Source organism: Equus quagga, chromosome 1 (assembly GCF_021613505.1).
Source record: "Equus quagga isolate Etosha38 chromosome 1, UCLA_HA_Equagga_1.0, whole genome shotgun sequence".
NCBI lineage: Eukaryota > Metazoa > Chordata > Mammalia > Perissodactyla > Equidae > Equus > Equus quagga.
The window spans coordinates 183,505,815-183,527,251 of NC_060267.1; the positions used below are offsets into that span (position 1 = coordinate 183,505,815).

Genomic DNA, 21,437 nt, shown 5'->3' on the forward strand with positions numbered 1-21,437 from the left:
AATATATTTTGGAATTCTTCCTGAAAGCATCCCGCAGGAGAGTAAAGAGTACAAAGTTGTAATAAACCAGCTTTAACCTGTACAAACCGCACACGCGCGTAAAGCAGCGGAGAAGGACGAGATGTCTTAGAATGACTATTTTTATACAACCTGAATTTAAGTTCACATCTCTGAAAATAAGAACACTGAGATGGAGAGAGAAATAAAAAGTCAAAATCAGTCCAGCATTCGGGTTATATTTTGAGACAATGACTTTTCAATTTCTGGCACCAGCACTGGCATAATTGTTTTTGGAAAATAGCAAGTCTTTGATTTTAATAGTTATTATACACCCTACAAATAGACTACCTTTAGATCTTCTCTCTTGTCAAGGTGGCAAAGAGTAAAATAGATTGAAAAATAGAGTGTTAGTTCAGCTGCTGCCAGTGTCTTTGTGAGCATGTTGGAGAAAGCCAGAATTACGGAAGAGCTAACAGCAAGATCGCATACAGTTTCCTCTTGGGCGAGGCTGCGTGGACTTAGATTTGCTTAAACAGAAAATTAGCCTTTTTGTTCATGCCGTAGTATAAATTTAGCATAAATGTCATATATATTCATGGAAAGTTTTTATTCTTATTTAAGTGTTTCTCTCTTCCTGTCTGTTTTGATGAGCCTAATTTAGTAAGCGTTGGTCACGGACTGAGGCTTTGTGGGTTAGAAAGCTCCACAGCGGATTCCAGTGTTCGACCAGAGTGGGCGAAATAGTCCTGGATGATAGCTTAATCATTTTTGCTTTCAAATATAAACTGGTGACCCTTATTTCCTCCTGTTCCAAAGATAAATGCAGTGATTAAAAAGATAGGGTCTTCCGTAACTTCCTAAGCCATCTTTATATTCTTAATATCTTTCAGAGTGTCTGGCACATAATAGTTATTCAATACAGTTTTTAAATTAAATAAATTGAATGAGGTGATGAATAGAGTTGGCTCATTGCTGTGTGTGTGGAATACAAAGTGTTAGCTTGCTTGAGGTTTGCAAATAGTGCAAGATGCCACCGATCATGCTCTTTTTAAGATGCAGCATCATGCAAATTATAGAGGCGTTTTTAGAGGGAAGCGCTTTCCTCAATAATGGGATATGAATATAATGGGGAGGACATGTAGAATTGAATGTGATCATTTTATGTACAGAAATCCAAGAAAACATTTCCTTTTTAAATCGTTAACAGTGTTCCCACTTCTTTTTCTTGCTGAATTTCAAAATAAAGTGCTCAGGATGTGTATTTGCTCAGTTCGTGAAACGATATGTGAAGAGCAAAAACTGTTTCCTTGAAGCCTGAAATATTAAAAGGACATTCTGTGTTTTAGATGGCCCTCTTGTGGTAAAACGGTCAAAGTAAACCAAAGATGACCGTGCTAGCAACCTCCTGTTACAAGCAGGCACCGTGACAAACTTTAATAGTAAGAGTCGAAATTGAGCAGACGAATGAGAAATAATCCATTTTCACCTTTTCCCCAGGGACCCCATCCTAAGTTAATAGATATAAAACAAATAGACAATAACAGAAAACAATCTTTTTCCATCTGCTTTTGTATAGCTACCAAGTGAATCTCTAAAGATTTAAAAAAATAGCTCTTGGAAAGATTTTACAAAAAAAGTATCAAATTTTACACTCTTCACTTGTAAATAATTTCAGATTAGCACAAAAGTTGCAAAAATAGAACCAAGAGTTCCTGGCTGTCCTCCACCGAGCTTACCTAAATATGAACATCTTACATAACCATATTATCACTTCAAAACCAGAAAATTAGCGCTGATATACTGCTATTAACCAATTTACAGACCTTCATCAAATGTCACCAGTTGTCCTACCACCAGGGTCCTTTCTTTGACTCTGTGACAGCCCAGTCTGTGACAGTGTGTCTGTCTTTGTCTTTCATGAGCCCAACATTTGGAAGAGTACTGATCTGACTTTGTAAAACATCCTTCCACTTCAGTTTGTCTGATGTTTCCTTATGACTAAATTCAGGTTATGCATTCTCAGCAGTAATGCAGCTAAAGGATGTTGTGCCCTTTTTCATAGGGCCTCATACTCATATCAAGAGGTACATGATGTCATTATGTCTTATTACTGATGATATTAACTTTGATCCCTTGGTTAAATTGTTGTCTGACAGGTTTCTTCGCTGTAAAGTTATTTTTCCCTTGGTAATTAATAAGTATATGAACATAATTTAAATTAGGTCTTTTACCATAATTAGTATCATAAATGCATTTTGTTTCTCTTGGGCCTTTTACTGAAATGGGGTCATCATTTATATATTAAACTAGGAATTTTTCAGGTTATTTTGTGCTTGCTTTGCAAATTATCTTGCCCCGTCATGTGTAGACTTCTATTGCCTGTCTTGCACTTTAAGTTACAATCTTCAGAAAGATTCTCCTGTCCGTGGGGACTGACCTCATGCACTTAATGACCTGCAGGTGTGTCGAGAGTACCAGCGTGGAAATTGCAACAGAGGGGAAAACGACTGCCGGTTCGCCCATCCTGCTGACAGCACAATGATTGACACCAATGACAACACAGTCACCGTGTGTATGGATTACATCAAAGGGAGGTGCTCTCGGGAAAAGTGCAAATACTTTCATCCTCCCGCGCATCTGCAAGCCAAGATCAAGGCTGCTCAGTACCAGGTCAACCAGGCTGCAGCAGCACAGGCTGCAGCCACCGCAGCTGCCATGGTGAGTAGGGCATCCGCTCTCTTCTCCTTAGCACTCAGAAAAGCCACAGGGACAACTGGGTCTCGCGACAAGCTATCCATTTATTAACCTTTCTTTAGAAATTTTTTGCTGAAGATATGTTTGTTCAGGTATCCCAGACAATACCTCAAGGAGTTACCGTTCACAGAAGTGGGGGTAACTCCTCACGCGGTTCAGGTTGCTCCACCCTTGGCCTAACTCTGAATGCCCTGTCTTACTCTGGATAGAGGGTTTCTGAAATTTCTGCTTTGTAAAGAACACCTGTCTCCTTTTCAATTTAACGATGTTGCCATTTTCGGTCCTCTTATTTCTGTGTGCCATCTAATCAGCCGTTATTTCCCTTCGGTGTGTTTTTTTTTTTTTTTTTGCACATCGAGGCTCTTTTCTACATAGATCTTGCTTTTAACAATAACATGATCTGGAACTAAGTAGGAGAATTGCTTCAACAAAATTGTTTTTAGAATTAGCTACAAGATTTTGAACAGTATGCTATCCTAGATTGTTTTAAGTAACATTGTGGCATAAACATTCTTGTAAAACTGGAGAAGCTTGACTGTGCCATTATACAGAAAGCAGAAAGACAGCAGTTCGCAAGGAGCTAGAAACTGGATCATTTAGAACAGATACAAAACTATATTCTTAAGGTAAATTTTAATGTGGTCTAATAGCTGATCTTAATGAGTCCATTCTTTGTTCTTTGCTTAGCTGTTTTAATGTTGTCCTTTTTTTACATAAATATATGACTTAATCATTAAAATATTCATAAAAACACTGTGTGGTATCTCACAGCACAGTACCATAATCACGAGAGAGGTCTTTTCTGTGTTTGTTTATGGATACTTGAGCAAAAATACAGAAGGCAGACTCTCTCCTCCTCTCTTCTTTTCACTCTTTTTTTTTTCTGTTAGAGTATCTTGTTTGTAATTAACTACGAAGAGGAGTTATCCTCCCCATAACAACTCAGTAGTGCCCTTATTGTGCATGCTTAGTCTTGTTATTCGTTGTATATGGCATTCCGATGATTTGTTTTTTTATTTGTTTTTTCTCACCTACCCAAAAATGCACTGCTGCCCCCATGATGCACCTCTGCTTGCTGTTTATGTTAATGCGCTTGAACCCCACTGGCCCATTGCCATCATGTGCTCGCTGCCTGCTAATTAAGACTCAGTCGGCTGTCAAATCACTGAAGCGACCCCTCGAGGCAACCTTTGACCTGGTACTATGACCTTTCACCTTTTAGCTTGGCATGTAGCTTTATTGTAGATACAAGTTTTTTTTTTTATCAATTTTAAAGTATATATTCCTTTTTCTGTTATAAAGTTGTAAAGTACAATGAAAAACTGAGTGTGGTTTCCTGACAAAATTGGTGGAAAGACCGTAATATAAGTACCTGGATGGATAATATTGTATATGAAAGATTCCGAAAGCCGGCAGTCCACATTCAGTTTAACTACATTGTGGAACGTTCTAATGACATACTTTAAGGACATTAAAAATGTATTTTTGACTGTATATTGATGTACCTGTTTGGTTAGCATGGCTTAAATGATAGAATTATTTACTTTTTAATATTTATAGTTCAGTGTTTAAGAAAAAAAAACTTGCATGCTCAGGGACATTGCATGTCTAGGCAGTCGGGGGAGGGGCAGAGCGGGATGCGTTTTTATTTTACCTGTTTCGGTCACTCTGGACGATTAACTATTAACATGCCTTATACTCGCCACTCCTCCTGGAGCGCACAGCGCAGCTTCTCTTCTTTGCCCAAATCAGTGGCTTCTCACAGAAAGCCTGAAGCATTATGACAATTAAAACACTTTAACACATTTTAACGTGCTCTCGCACTAGTGGGGATTTTTGTGTTTTTTTTTTTTTTTTGGACAAAAATAATGCTTCTTTTAAAGCTTGATCTTGCTTTGTTGTTTTTCTTTAATTTTTTGTTTATTGGATTTTTTTTCCCCTCGGGTAGTTAAGTGCTCTGCCGCTTGCTTGCTCGTGCTTCCTAACAATTTTAGCCTTCAACTGATTTTTCTTTTTTCTTTTTCTCTTTTTACTGGTATTTGTTTTTTATACTCATTCACTAAACAGGGAATTCCTCAAGCTGTACTTCCCCCGTTACCAAAGAGGCCTGCTCTTGAAAAAACCAACGGTGCCACCGCAGTCTTTAACACCGGTATTTTCCAGTACCAACAGGCTCTGGCCAACATGCAGTTACAGCAGCATACGGCGTTCCTCCCACCAGGTGAGGGGTCTGAGTGCGTTCACAGGTGAACCTGCCGGCCCTCGCAGAGTTCACTGGTAGAGCAGACAGACCACGCCCCAGGTCCTTGTTAGTAATAGGCCAGGTGGAAGGTAAGGTTGTCAGCAGTGGAAACTTACTGAGGCATCTCATGCGGTTTTCCTTAAAACCTAAGATTTTTAGCTTAATGAAAAATAGATGAAAGATCAGTGATGTTTTATATACTTACTTTTGTTTCTATCATTTGGAATTGAAATATAGTTCTCTTCTTTTTTTTTCTTCTTTCCTCCACACTGTTATGTGTCTGTCAAGCTATTTTATGACACTTTTCTGCTGTAAGACCCTTTTGCCTTCATGATTTCATAGAGTTCATTGGAATTATATGAAATGACACTTTCAGCTTTGATTTTTTATTTTTCAGCCTTTTTGTTTTCAAGGTGGAGAATAAAAAACTGACTCTGTGTTCCAGAGCTCTTAAAAGGTGCTCTTCTCACTACCAATAAGTACGTTGCTAAAAATCATCATTGCTCCTGCACTAGTGTTGAAATAGCCCTAAGTGTCCAGGGAAGTTACATTTATTGTTGAATTATACGTTTGTGGTTTCCATTGATTTCAACCTAGTCATATAAACATACTCCAGAACTATCCACAAGGATATAAAATTAAAAAATAACTAATCAGTCATTTAATTACCTGGAAATTTGCTTTTCCTCACTCTTTATTTATTTCAGGAAATACATATTCAACTCCTTGTAATCTGGAATTCAACTAACGGGAGACTCTAATCCCATTTTCCTCATTACCTCTTAACCTTTCTAAACAAATTACCATGGGTTCAGAGATTTATTTAATAAAATAACTTATTTTATTAATTAAATTAACAAATTAATGACTAGGTACGTATGTCAAAGGTCCAGCCCCATTAGTATATTATAAATATTGATCATATTTACAGTGCCTTAGGTTCATAATGCCGCAATGGAATGTGATAATTTATTTTTAAATAACAAAAGAATAAATGACATTCACGTTAGTTTTTGCTGCTAAGGACAGCTTTTTATACAGTACATCTTTAAAACTGGCCATTTATATGTGGAATATGTAGTAACATTCAATGAATTAGAATATTCCACTAATTGAAATAGCCTATGCCCCAGGCACATGCATAAAATGGAGTTTGCAGTCGTAAAATAATATCTATCCTAGTTGCAGTGTCTACATTTCAGAATAAAAATGGAATCATCTTTATCTGGAGGTATTTGTTGCATTCTGAGGGAAAAATCACATTTCTCTCTCTGTTTTATAAGATTACAACTTCCTTCTCAGCATATGTAGTTTTTCAGAGATTTCCAGAAATTAATCTTTTTGCTTTTATATAAATTTCCGTGCCCCTAGATCTGTCTCTAACAAATAACCTATCAATTTTTCTAGAGTCAGATCACCAGACAGAATTTCGAGGGAGTGCAGATAACTAGCATAATTTCTTCAAAGAAATTAAAAATTATTTGTGACAATTTATTTCATTGAATAAAACATTGCCATTAGAAATGACAATTTTCCTATTTAAAACCTAAAAATAAAACCAAATCCAACTTCTTCCATAGATTATTTAAAGGAACCTAAAATAATCTGTCTTATCAAATGGGTTTGGCATTAGTTTCTCCAACAACATTCAAGTGACTGAAGACCTAGAGAAAAACAACTAAAGACTTTTCTAAATAAGCATACCCATTAATTGCGTGATCTATCTGACCCTTATTTATGATGATTGTTCCAGAAACTAAGCATAGTTAATTTAAATAAAATGTGCCACAATACTTTCAAATATCTGAAAATTTAAGATATATTTGCATTTTTATGATTAATTTTGCATCAGAGATGATCTTTCTTAATGTTTGTAATTTATATAACATAAAATTATTGCAATATTAATATAAAATAACGTTTATTTGTAACCCAGTTTTAAAGGGCTTAAGCAGCAGGTTGACCTTTATTAGTCACATAGTCAGAGGTAGGGACTGCCTCCATCATTCTTTCAAAATACTTTCATAATTTGTCATCTGTGCCTGTGTACACAAAAACTGGTCCTATGACATTAAAAAGTTAAGATAGATAGCCCATCTTTACCTCTGCCAAACCACTTTGTCAGGCAGCCAGGAAGGGAAGAAATCTAACGCAGAGAATGTGAACTGAGATGCCTTAGGGGCCAGGCAAGAAACATGAAGACGTGAAGCAAGAAATAAATTAGGAGCTGTAGGGTCTGGGAGGCCCTGGGGAACACAGGCCCAACCTCAAGGAGAGGCCAGTGTTCAGACTTAGACTTCTGTTGCCTGGCACATTGTGCCTGTTGTGCACCGCACACCCTTTGTGGCTCCGTGTACATCATTGTGTACGTGAATGAGGCCTGGTTGCGTCTATGCCTCCCAGAGTTGATTGTGCAAACCTCCACAACTTAATGCAGAGGCCCTCATGTCCAGTTTGTCAGATCTTAGGATTGTTTCCCAGATATTCTGGACATTTGGATGTTGCTGTGTGAAATTTCTCAATTTTTAGATTTCGTCAGCTAATTCAATTTTTTAAAATACTTTTTGAGAGCTACAGGAAATCTATCCTACCACAAATTCATCTCTAATCTCATGTATAATACCTGGGACAAAAGGAAGTTAATTTTCCAAAGTCTAGGTGATTCTGCAGACATAGGAAGAATTATATGATCAGAGCGTTCCATCTGACTGCAATATAATAATTTGGAAGGTATATTCTGAAGGCTTTATTGGAATCGAAAAGAAAATGGAAGTCATTTATTTTTTTCAGCTTAGAATTTTAGAGCTCTGTAGTCTGTTGCCTCAGTAATAACGTCAGGGATGTGTAGGTATGTTTCACTGAAGTTACAGTGGAGCATGGTTGGCTACATCCTTAGAGCAGATGACTATGTACTCAGTCTAGGTTGCTGGCAGAAGGTCCTGGTTCAGTGGCAAGCCAGTTAGCTAGCTAAGAAAAATTACTATATACTGTAACTTTTAAGAATAAAATTGGACTTACATGGTATCCACTCATCTATCCATCATCCATCCATCCATGTACCCATTTATCCATCCATCTTCCAACCATCTATCTATCTCTTCCCTCTGTCCCTCCCTCCTTTCTTTCCTCTATCCTTCCGTTTTTCTATCCATCCATCCATCCATTCATCCATCAATCCACTCGTACATCCATACATGTTTCCATTCATTCAATCAATAAAAATTTATTGTATGCTACATGGTGTACCACTATTCACCCTAGGGATTACAAATTTATGACCCTTGGGCTAAACCTAGAATCGGAAATATCTAAGAGTGTTTAAATAAAACAAAATGTAAATCCTTGAGAAAGTGTACCTGCTCTCCAGTTCCAAGCCCCACACTCCCTATTGCCTTAGGCCAAGTTGTTTCCCACAGTTTGTTCCAAAGAGCTACATTTTATTGAGTGTTTTCTCTGTGCAGTGCTGTGCTGGGCGCCCTATAGACATTCTCTCATTTTTTTCTCATAACAACCCCAAAAGGCTGGCATAAATGGCAACAGGAAGGCAGACCTGAGTTTAGAATAAAGCCTGGAATGTAGTGTAAGCACTAAGTTTTATTTGTTATTTCTTGAATTTGGTAGTGTAATAGAATAGAATTCAATAGATCGAATAGAAACAGAAAGAAATTACAGAAAGCTGTTGCTTCTTTGGATATCAGTTTTGAGAATAATTCAATTAATTGTGAACTTTTAGTACTAAGTGATATAAATTATTTTTAGAAGACCTGAAGTCAGCTTTATACTTCTTATCGTAATATACCTAAATAGGCTTAAGTATCACATCCAAATTCAAACCACTAAACAAACAAACCCCCGTTATAATCTTTTCTCTCTTCTACTTCTTTCCATTCTCCTTGAAGTAATTTTAAGTATGCCTACATCTCCTATGTAAAGGACCTTCCTAGTTGTTTTTCCTGCATCTTCATAAAGATCCATTAAAAAATGTAATTTAAGAAGTCATGTAATTAAAATAATGTGTCCCTCAGAAACACACTATTCTGGCTATGTAAATATCTTTGAAGGGAAAATTTGAAATTGACAAATACATTCATTTAAATTTTGCCTTGTGCTGAAAATTGAGGAAAAAATTTTAAATTGGCTGTGTATCACTATTAGTAAATCAACCCATCTGATGTAAAGATGGATATTATGGTCATTTCAAAAGTGATTTTTCTTTTTGGTAAGTGGGTCCTACAGCATTATGTCTTCATATTTGTGAGTTACTGCACCCTGGCTAGTATTTTCATTGCTGCCTTATGTTTATTTGCTGCAAATCCCTCTCAAAACTGTGTGCGTTGGTTCTAATGGTAATGAGGAAGATAGCTCAAACTAGAATTCAAATCGTGAAAGCTTTAGGGTGTTAGAGAGAGAGGAGTAGGGTCACTCATTTTTAGCATGTGCAGGCTTAATTATGCATGGGATGAAATATAGTAGGCAAATTGCAGCATAATAATAAATAATAAATTTAAAACATAACATGTACAATATTTAAACCAGCTTTAATATTCCTTAAATACTACTTTATTTTTTCCGTCCTCTTTTTCCCAGTCCTCCTGCCCTGGCATTAGAGGAGAATGGTTGCCCAGGATCTAGACCCAGTATTGAATTTTGCTTGCTCTACTGTCTCAAATTAATGTCTCTGTTATTACTGGTTTCTTTTTGTTGTTGTCTTTCACTAGTGTTTGACTCAGTAGTGGTAGCAAATAACAGAGATCTTCAGGTGTCCTACATGTTGCCTCTCAGCATAGTACCTCTCCACCTGGGAGGATGCGTCCCTGGCTCCATCGCCGAGTTTAGTCACTGATCTTGTGCCCACCGTCCCACTGCAGCTCTCACAGGGATGCTGGTTAAGTACCTGTGTTTCTCAATGGCAGCTTTGTTTGTAGGGCCATCTCTCACAAGACTCAATTGGCAGATATTTTTCTAACAAATGTTCATCCCAGATGCTGCTAGTATTTAAATAGGATGTGCCAAGATTTAGATAGAAATATAAAATCATTTGATATTTTAAACCCTAGAAGTCTAAAATAATCTCATAGAAAGAATGGTAGTTCAGTATGTGGGAAAGTGCCCTGTACTTGGTAAAATAAATTAGATTTTTCAATGTTTATATGTCAGAGAGAACAGGGACTGTACATGTAACATTTATTTTAACATCATGGTCGCACAATTGTGAACATCAGTGCTAACGCCCCACATGTGATGTATGTGTCTTCATTATCTCCCTTTCGGGTTTTTTGTTTAAGTCTGATTAACAAGTTTTTGTATGTGAAATTTTGTAGAACATTCACTATTCCAAGAAGTCCCGAGGGTCTAAACCAGCAATGAAAGCCAGTCTATCTTCCCAGATATCTACTAAGTAAAACAGTTCGAGACTTACAAGAAAGTTATGTCCCCTCTAAATGCTTTCTCTACACTTAAAGTCCAAACTAAGACAATGCAGAAGTTTCACTTCTTCTTTGTGCATAAATTTTTGCTTGGTATCCCCCAAAATAAAGTTCCTGTATGGATGATCACAACCCCTCCATGTATGTGTGGTTGGTGCTACAGAGAACAGGGAAATAAAACCAAGGGAATGAAAATGAATGTATTGGTTTCATTACGTTGTTAAGTCAGTTTTGTGCTTCGAATTATTTAGCGTTTTGATAATAAAAAGTTTCTCAAATTATTTAACGTGTTCTTAATATAAAGAAATCGTTAATAGATTCATATGTTAAAGTCAGAAATAGCAAAGCCGCCAGATGGCTAGTCACCAGATTAAAACAAGACAAATTACAATGTTATTTTTAAAAGAATTAAGCAGGTTTAAATTTTTTCCAAAATACTTTTATTTATAGGCGGCAGTTAGAGAAACAAGTGTACCAGCACACAGTTAAACTGGCTTTTACTCTTCACTTGAGACTGGTTCTAATTGATCACTGTGCTAGTGTGTGATTTGATTGTGCTGACAGTTACATGCCACTGTTCCCATAATAACAATTTTTCTTCTTTGTTCAAATGAATTTCCTAATTACACGTGTGATGGGATGTTTTAATTCTTTTCCCTTTTCAAATCCACCTTCCTGTTGCAATGCATGATGGGCAGGCTCAATATTGTGCATGACACCCGCTACAAGTGTTGGTAGGTGCCAGCTTTGTTTCTTGATTATCTTAAACCTATGGTGCACCTCACAGCCCCTCAAAATCCACTGCTAAGTTTAACGGATCTCTATTGGGCAAGTCCATTTCCCTTTACTAACACCTGTCAATTAAATGCCATTTTCTGTTTAATTGACATGGACTCACACAAATGTTTTCTTTACACACAAGTTTCCTTCAGTCACCTTTGGTGGATTTTGATTGGACTATGAGTTCTGGTGTGTAAAAAAAAATCTGTCTCATAAAAGTAATATATTGTATATATTTATAATAGTAAATGAGAAAAAATACTTTCATTCAAACAGATAACTGTATATATGAAGTAAATACCTGTATTTTGACTTAGATTTTGACTGTCTATGAACACTATATGAAATTCTTGTTTTTGACTTAGCAAATTAAGCCTGTTTGTGTCAATTTTCTTGATTTGATGGTAACAAGCTTTTTTTCCCCTTTTTTTTCTCTTTCATCCCTCTTCCCCTTCTCTCCTTGGAATGTTGTCCTGCTTTGCGCTGTGATTGCATGTCACTCGCTGGTGATGATGTCCCGTCACATGGCTTATTGCTGTGATAAATACCATGCCCAATTATCTTCTCCATGTTGCCATGGTTTCCATATTGCTACACTCTTCTGTATGTTTGCTTATATGATTCTCCCTCCGAAAGTTCCCATGGTGCACGGTGCTACGCCAGCCACTGTGTCCGCAGCAACAACATCTGCCACAAGTGTTCCCTTCGCTGCAACAGCCACAGCCAACCAGGTTTGCTAATTTACAGCTTTGTTTCTTAAAAACCAACTCTAATAGGGCTCAAGCCGACAGCCCTTGCGCACGTGGATTTCCCACTGAGGTCGGTGGGGCCTGCGTGTCCACGAGGGCTGTCAAGGGTGCCTTAATAGCATGGGGTTCAAAGATACCTCTTGTTGGCCTACACATTCTCTCTATGATGAGCAGCAGAATGCTTTTATGCCATTTATCAGTGCTCCAAAGTTGTCGCAGCTCCATTTCTAAAGCTACTAAAATGATATTTACACAAGCAATTCTCAATTTGGTCTCAACCAATAATGCAGGTATTTTGACCAATCAAAAATGTACGTAATCTTAAGGTTTTTATTATGAACATTTGGCATATACAATTTCTCAGTTCTTGCCTAAATTCTTAATTAGAAGCAAAATATTTGTGTGTTACGTATGCCACAAATGACCACTCTTGTAAATAGAGTTTGTTATAAATTCATTCTAGTTTTATTTTTTGATAAGCAGACTGCATATTTCAAATAAATTAAATTTGTGTCCGAGCTTTGATTCTCAATGCTTTAAGTGGAAAAAAAAATCCTGTGTTCTTATTTCTATAATTACCCAGCATAAATGTGCGAGTTATGAAGGGAAAAAAAAGACATCAAATATGGAAAATTGAGCCATACTGTGTTCCATGCAAGTTTATGGAGTAATATTACCCAGGCTACTTTTAAGTAAAAGAAATCTATTTCAGAAATTTAAATTTTATGATGTACAAGAGGGACTATTTAAAAGAAAATGATTGTTAAAGTATTTAATATTTAAAAATTGACATTGATTCAACCTGCATTTTCTGATTCTATTTAAAATTGTGTTCTGGGAAATACTGGTTGCACCAAAGTCAGACTTACATAAAGTAAGTTTTGGCTTAAATATATAGACATATTTGTTACGAAAACAAAGTTCATTAGGGTTAATAGCGTATGAAAAAATTTAGAGCCAAATCAAATTTCAGATAACCCACAGAGTAAGGTTAAATGTAGCCGAATGAATCTCAGAAGAAACCAGTATCAACCTGTCAGCGCTTGGGAAGAGAAGAGCATCCAGGTGTCATCTGAATTTGTAGTTATGGCCACAAGGGGTCGCCACCCTTGTTCTTACAGAACGCCATGTACTGTTGAAGGAGAATCCTAAGCTATCAGTATAACCATTAAAAACTTTCAAAAGCCGCAAGCCAAAATTGATGTATTTTAAAGTTTCAGACAAGCTTTAAACATCTCTTGGCAAAAAAATCATTAGTTTTTCCAAAGCTTGTCAAAATAGCCCTGGATTTATGCTAACACATCAGACTCATTTACAAGAATGCTAGATTGTGCATATGTGGCATGTTAGTAAGTAATCTATAGCAGAAATTTCTTAATGGATTCAATGCAGCCCATTTATGGTGCGGATCAATGATGCTGAACTCTCTCGTGTGAACCACGTATGACTGTAGAATTGCTGGTGTAAGCAGAACTATATAGCAAAGCAAATTCCAACATGCCCTTGGCCACTTGGGTTGTAGGGGACACTTTACTTTTTGCATTGTGCTGTGACCATTTCATGCATAATCTTGGGTCTTCATACTGTTTTACAACCAAAAGAAAGAAAAGGGAATGGATATATATATACACACATATATTATATCTGCATATACATACATATGTATATGCCTACAGTACATTAGCAATGCTGGAACTAGCTGATGCCACAAAATGCAGCCTGCATGCATGCAGAAGTTTATAGCTGGCCCTTCATCTGCATCGATTGGTGTTGAAGGTCCTTGGTATGTTTCAACAGCCCCATCCTTGATGCTTCTACACTGTTGGGTGCAACCTCCTGTCCTGCAGCAGCAGGAAAAATGGTATGAGAAGCTTCATTACGCTTGGAGCACGTTTTCGTGCCATTTGCCAATGCTGTAAAATTGTGTAAAGATGTCAGCTGAGAAATGGAAATAAAATAGAGACATATTAATTTACACTCCAGACCGTGGATTGCGATATGCTGAATTAGTCTAGGACATCTAAATTGAAACAACAACAACAGAATGCCTTCATGTATGTGATTTCACTGTTCTCCCATCAACCCTGCTGAAATGGGGTTAGTGCCATTTTATAGATGAAGAAACTTAAGCAAGAGTAATTAAGTGCTTTGCTCAAGGTTACACGGCCTGGGGCGGGGTGGGGGACCACTCGTGCAAGAAGCCTGCTTTCCGTCCTCCCACGGTCTTACCACTGTGCTGCCTCTCCCAGGCAGAGCTGCCCTTCCCGGTGGAAAGAGAATCAGGCTATGAATTGGAAGTTCTTGGCTTTGGGGACCATTGAAATAAGTCACCCCTGTATGGGTTTCCTATTGCATTTCCTCGCAAGTTTGTAAATTCTCTTGCCCATTTAAAATACAATAAAATGTGCAATCAGAATTCAGAAATATGTTCTGATGTAAACTTACCCTCTTATCTGCTTCTTCTGAAATACTCCTTTGGAATTCTTACCTGGTATTTTTAAGTTGGAAAAAAAAGTTAGACACCATCCTGAGTTGAAAGAAAATGTTAGATATTGGTTGCACAAAAATAGGCAAGACATTTCCTGCTTTGATTTATGAATTGCTAAACAACTGAAACCACAGGCGTGTGTGCGTGTGTAGGCCAACAAAAAGGGCTTCTTTCGATTACTGCTCTGCATGAATTTTTGATAGTTTTACTTCTTTTACTTCCTAAAATCTGATAACATTTATAGAATAGTATTTAACCCAAGGATTTAAAAAAATGAGTTGCTACCTTGGCACTAAGTTTACGTTAACTTACTGTTATGTTGACCAGATAAGGACTGTCACCTCACAGCTGAATTTCACTTTTCTTAAAAAATTTAATATTAAAATGTTTTCATCTCTTGGTTGTTCGCTTGCTTGCATGGATCATTCATTAAATAATTTTTTATTTGCTAGATACCCATAATATCTGCCGAACATCTGACTAGCCACAAGTATGTTACCCAGATGTAGAATTTTCATCACTAAACAGTAAGTTCCTTATGTAATATATAGTGTCTATTCATGGTGGTTTTTTAAAAATAACAATTGTGTAATGCATTTAAAAAAAATTTGCAAAATTTCAGTGAAAATATTTATAGAGCTCACATTTTTATCTTCGATGGATTATGAGGAATTTTATACAAATTTATAATAAATATATTAATATCACTTAAATGTACATAATACTTAGGGAAAAATAAATTGCTTTTTCTTCACATTAGAAATAAACACAAGCATGAAGGAAAAAGATGACTGAAAATTACATAGAAGGCATTGATCAGGAATTGGACAACTTTTTCTTAAAAGACCAGATAGTAAATGTTCTTGGCTGAGCGGGCCGTATGGTTTCGTTGCAGCCACTCATCTGTGCCCTCCTAGAGCGAAAGCAGCCTGAGGCGATATGTAAATGAAGGGGTGTGGCCTTGTCCAATAAAACTTTATTTACAAAAATAGGCAGCAGGCTGGATCTGACTCACAGGCAGTAGTTTGCTGATCCCTGGTAAAGATCATCACTTATTTTTTAATTTTTTTGCTATACTGTGAATAAGAACATGTACTCACCCACTTGACCTCATGCTTCACCACACACAGGAGAATGCAAAGCTCTGACTTGAAATAAATGTGTACACACACATATATGCATACACACACATCCACATATCCAAATGAACTTTAGATACTTCAAAATAGTCACCTTGGAGGACCATATAATTCTGAAAATGTAGCCGTTGCTCAAAAATAATTTGAAAGTCTGGTGGTTTTCCCTCAGACATGTTGACTTAAGTACTTGCAAAGGTGGCCATTTTTCATCCTTAGAGGATATGTCTGATTCAGTATGCATGCATTCAAGTTGGCATATGTTCTCAGAAGTATATTTGGCACTTATTTTTATACTTTACATATAATATCTATATATTTTAATGTATTTTATATTTAAAACTGAACCTAGCAAATAAGATAGGCGATCATTCTTTGTTGCTTCCCTGCCTTCATTTATGTGTTCGTGAACACATTTACAAATGATTTTTTGGTGCTACTATGGGGTAGTTACCATGTCAGTGAGATAAAGATGAATAGACAATGAGATGAAGATGTAAATTTCAGCACAGTATATTAAAATTAGAGAGTTTTGAACAAATTTCTCTTGGAGCAAAGATGGAGTAATTTTCCCAACAGGGTCAGAAAATAAGTGAATTTGGACAATGGAGGTTGTTGTAGAGAGGAGGAAGAGCCTCAGAGAAGAAGGGACAGTGTGTCGAGTCAGGAGGTGGTGGCAGACCACCAGCCAGAGGTCTCATGACGATAATCCACAGCAAGAGCTGGAACACAGGTGGAGCCCTGCAGGAGAAGAGACACGCAAAGTTTGAGAGCCATGTGAGAAAGAAATGACAGACTCGATCTGAGAGTGCTACCAGGCACACACTGCAGTGAGAAATTAAATTCTTGATGCGGATTTTTGTCTGTTTTCTAAGTGCCCTCAGTGCAGTCCTGGTGGTGAGGTTCAATACTCTGAACAGGAGCCACAGTTTTGAATAAGCACATTGCTCCGTAGCATGTAGATTTAGAAGAAGGGTACCCCTTTGACATGTTTAAAAAATCTGTTTCAGGCTTTTATAGTCAATTGGGTGTATTTGGTATGTATATCTGTAACTGTGTTCTATTTCTTAGTAGCAATCCAGGTTGAAACAAATGAGACCAAATGGCCCTAAGTCCATCAATTAGCAAACCAGTGGATTTGTCTGCCTTCAAGCTTAGGTTCTTCATGTTCTGTTTACTTAACAAATGCTTGCTCATTTTCAGGAGGAGTTGCAATATTTAAACAGGTTTTTGATGCAGCAAAACGGTGATTTCTTTCAATCTCAAGATTGTATTTATTCTAAATCATTCTTTTAATATGTAACGATTCTCTGATGAGAACAAACTCTATGTAAAAACTAGAACTATTAATTTAGAAGTACATTGTAATGTCTGTTCAACCTTAATTCCTCAGGAGCATAAGAAACAGTCTTTATTTTTCTTGGCTTTAGGGGAAAAAAAACCTTTAAATTATTCCAAACAGTCACTTAAAGTGTCATTCTGTTTTTGTTTTTTTTTCCAAATTCATACCATCCTAATCGAGCACCCAAATACAGTGAATCGTGTTTAATAGGACTTATGGTTGCGTGGATTTTAATTTTGTAGGCCAGATCATTGCTCTGGAAACCCATTGAACTTTAGAAGAGAAGAAAGAGTTAAATTCTGGCCCACGACGAGAGTGCTGAAGAAGAGCGCTGTCTGCTCTGTTGTGCCCCTTGACTCTGCACGTGGATTTTATACTGTCCTCTTAGTGTTGGGTGATATTAAAGCAGAGTCTACAATTGTGTTAAGCTGTGCATGTCATTTTATTCTCATAGAGATGATAACAAATTTAGATCCATTTGTACTTGTGAAGTGTTGGATCTTATATGAAGATGTGATAGCTACATGTGTTCACATTTTAAATCAAGAAATACAATTTTCATACTAAATATATATTAGAAACTGTTTTTAGATATTGTCCGTTTTAACAAAGATTGTCTCTTTTTCCCTTGTAGATCATACTAAAGAGGAAAGGACAGTGTGCTTGGTTAGAGTAAAGGACGAGGTCATTAGCCATATTGTATATACCGTCAAGCAACACACACACGAGCCCCTCAGCCACGAGACATCCACATATTGCATGTTAACCAGAAGACAAGACAACATGGAAACCCACTGCACACTGTTGCCTATACACTTTGTACATTTAATTGATATTTGTGCTGAGGTGATATTCCTGTCTACAAGAACAACATTGTCTTTCTTTTCTAGCACAGAGTTATGCATTAAAATATGCATACCTAATTAGTTTCCTATATATTCATGCCATCTTGAAAAGACAGACTATGGTGTAACCACGATTCTATTATGTATTGGTACGTCTGTAGACCAAGATATAATTTTTTAAAAATAAGTTTATTTCTTTCAAGGTTTACAAATAACAAAGGTGCACCTTGTATTTAAAATTGCCATTATAGATGAGAGCGTGCATGCACAGTCATTTTTGTTTAAGAGTAATATTTTTAATGTAATAGATTTTAAGATGTGGTGAGGGAGGGATCTGACAGAGATGAATGTGCCAAGCAAAACCACAACTGTGTATCTTTTAGAGCACATCATGGCTTTAAGTACCATGTTGTTAAGGATTCTCATGAAGTGCCATAGACTGTACATCAAATTAGAGTATTATCTCTTCAGTGTTATTGTTTTCAGAGCCACATTTTGTTGCTTATTCGCTACTACTAATCAGTCAAAGGGCACCATTCTTTTTTTTTTGAAACCAAAGCTGTCTCAGAAATGGCCAGTTTAACTTTACAGTAACAATAGCACAACACCGACTCTCTTAATACGGATAAACTCACACATACTGGAGATATATATGATAGATATATATATAAAATTATTTTAATGCATTGTAGTGTAATATTTATGCATACTATACTGTATAACATGTTATTCAAAAGGGATATGCCATTTCTGAGACACGATAACAAAAAATGTTTGAGGAAATTATTTTGCTTCTATTTATAGCTCTGTCAAAAGTCAAAAGACTATAAATGCTTTGCAAAAATGGTTTCACATTTGCTTAAATGCTTCATCACAGTCACATTTAAAATAGTGACTCTAAACAAAGAAGAAAGCAGCACTGTCATCAGATGCATGATAAACCAAAATATGAAAATGGAAAATGTTTAATTAACCTAGTGATTGGGTGGGTTAAGTACATGGGTGAATTTTATATGTGATTTGTTTTGTTTTGTTTCGTTCAGATTAACTGCTTATAGCCTTAGAAAGCCTTTTACAAAATTAAAAAAAAAATAGATGTGCATTCAGTTTTTAAGAATGGATTCATCCAAAGGAATTCCCTTTCTGTGGTTTGGATGTTGCAGCTAGTGAAGGGTAATTTCGCTCTGCTCGGCAGTTGTGAACACTGCTGAAGCCGGGGCCAGGTCACTGGTAGTTACCGTGTGGAATGGGAGAAGCGAGGGTTCAGTTATAGAACCTCCCATACTCCCAAGTTTACCGCAAGTTTTTATGCTTGAGAGAGACGCTTTCTAATATAAGACTGATGTGTTGATCTCACCGATTGTACTGTACATCTATTAAAGCCTTAGATTATTACATTACGGGTTGGAACCCATACCAATGTAATTTCAATCGTGTTTAGGAGAGTAATGGTGACTTCACATGTTATTGTAGTTAGTTACATTGTAGAATATTACTTATTTTTCTTGTTAAAATGTAGTTTTTCATTTCCTACATTTATTAGATTTCATTTTCTATTAACAATTGAATACCATTTCAGTTTATAGACTCTTGTTTTATTAGATTTTACCGATGAATTTTTCAAAATACAAAAAAAATTAAAGTAGTCTTTCCTTCATAACATACTCAGTTTTGAATTACATGTAGTGTCATATGAATATTCGTATTATTGTTAACTAAATGATTTATATTTTACTGATTTAATATTAAAGTGTAAGAATGTCAGTCATTGTTAGTTCTTGTCTAGTTTTCATTAAAAGAACAAAGATCTTTTATATGGATATCTTATAAATATATAATCATTGCTAAGTAAGAAGTTAAGTTGTTGCTATGGCAACAATCCTGGCAGACAATTGAGTAATATTTTGATGATTTATTTTGTTTGTAATTAGTTATTATAAGAAGATCTAGATCCTAGATATTAGAATAAAATTTATTTTCTACTGTATCCATTTCAAATGTTAAAGTATTGTTTAATATTTTTGAAATCCCTGAATATCAGGCCTTGTTATAAATAAGCTGCATAATCAATAAATAGAACAAGGGACTTTTTGTTGATAATCCAAATACTCGAGGTTTACGTAATGAGAATTCTAGCGTGTGTGCAAACTCTTGAGGGTTGATTATGCTGCAATTTACCATGTTGGAACGTCGAGAGAGAAGGTTGACTTTTTGCACTTCTGTATATAGTCAAAAGAGAGAAACCTGTATAATAGTAAGATCTTATTTTGAATAAAAACGTCTATAATTACAAGGAGTTTTGTTAAGGCTAATAAAATGACAGACTGAGCAAAATTGCTTACAAAAGTGGCACAGAGTTAGCACTCCAAACCCCTTCAAACATGTTGCTTTGCTTTTTGTGGACAGCTTGTAGTTTGCCAGGATTTTTTCAGCTGGAAAGATATGCCATCCTTCCAAGATTTCATGACTGACAAAAACTCCACTGGGCCAAATCTGCCTGAAGATCATTACCAAAAATAGCAGGTACTTCAACCATTAAGGTGAAATCATGGATCAAATATTCCTTACATTTTTTCAAAACTACTGCATGTTTAAAACTTCAACAACAACAAAAAAAGAGAGAAAGAACTATACTAAGGACATGTACTATTCAGATCAGTTTCTGCCAATTTCAGTGGTCTGTTGTTCACACACACACAAATCTTCAAATCAAGTATTGACTTTCACAAAATTTAAACCATGAACAGGCAAACCAAACAGCACACCGTAGCTATAGTTGTTATGTGATTGTTTTTTAAATTGCTGTAGGATCCTGTTCTTTCAGCAGGTGAAAAAATAAAACACAGTTCAAATTTCACGGTTTTAATTTTCAACTCAGAAGCACTCAAAACAGCAAATATGTAATAGGCACTTGTTGAATGAATTAGTGTAGCCGGCCTTCCCCCCAGCTGGTTACAGTGTTGCACTTATCAGCAACCCCACAGCTTTCACCTGCTGAAAGGACAGACGTGCTTGGTTTTACTATTATGTAATCACAACTTACTTTCTGCTTGTAGTTGCCTAAAATTATGTATTTGTCTTGGGCTGCAATTTATTTTATGCTTATTTTATTATTACTGCAGTAGTTGACTTTGCTGTATGGAAAAATAAAGTGAAATTGCCCTAATAAAACTTCTCTTTCTTAAGTATATTTGTGTATCTGAGATTGAAGAGTAAATTATTTTTGCGCGTTTCAAGTATCCGTGCGTGTCTGTCTTTATGAACACATGGATAGGAAAATTCATTGTCCGGTTTTACCTGATTGCAAGTAAGGCATTCACTGTCTTTCTCACGAACTCTCCTTTGATATCGAGAGAGAGAATCTGAGTTGTGATGTATTGCCATCCTACGCCCAGTGTTTTCTGAAAAATCTTGCCCTCCCCTCCCCTGACATGGTAAGTGCTACTTGATATGATTTTAGGTATAAGGAAGGAAAACTAAAAGGAAAAAAAAAATTCTCTTATCAATTCTAGATCCCTGTCTTTCTAGTAAAGAAATTCTATTTGCCTGACTGCCCTGGGAAGCTAGCCCTGGAAATCAGGCAAGCTAAGAGAATATTTCAATAATGAAGTAATGATGACCCTTTATTCAGAGGGATAGAAGAATTTATGCACACACAAAGCTGAGCCAGGCCAT

At 36.3% G+C, this 21,437-nt stretch overlaps 1 protein-coding gene across 24 annotated transcripts in view; it reads left to right on the forward strand.

Annotated features, from left to right (window-relative positions):
* MBNL1 (muscleblind like splicing regulator 1) overlaps nt 1-20,950 on the forward strand; it is a 169,532-nt gene extending 148,582 nt beyond the window's left edge. For 13 of the 24 annotated variants that reach the window (XM_046667044.1, XM_046667051.1, XM_046666963.1 and 10 more), the window contains 7 exons: nt 2,461-2,718; nt 3,899-3,952; nt 4,822-4,975; nt 11,121-11,156; nt 11,839-11,933; nt 14,892-14,966; nt 17,552-20,950. In XM_046667044.1, coding sequence (XP_046523000.1) covers nt 2,461-2,718; nt 3,899-3,952; nt 4,822-4,975; nt 11,121-11,156; nt 11,839-11,933; nt 14,892-14,948 — 654 coding nt within the window. In that variant the 3' untranslated portion in view covers nt 14,949-14,966; nt 17,552-20,950. Of the gene's footprint in view, nt 1-2,460; nt 2,719-3,898; nt 3,953-4,821; nt 4,976-11,120; nt 11,157-11,838; nt 11,934-13,748; nt 13,813-14,891; nt 14,967-17,159; nt 17,526-17,551 lie in introns of those variants that run through there. The other 11 variants (XR_006889402.1, XR_006889403.1, XM_046666955.1 and 8 more) reach the window with 11 other exon arrangements.
* Nucleotides 20,951-21,437: the final 487 nt, after the last annotated feature.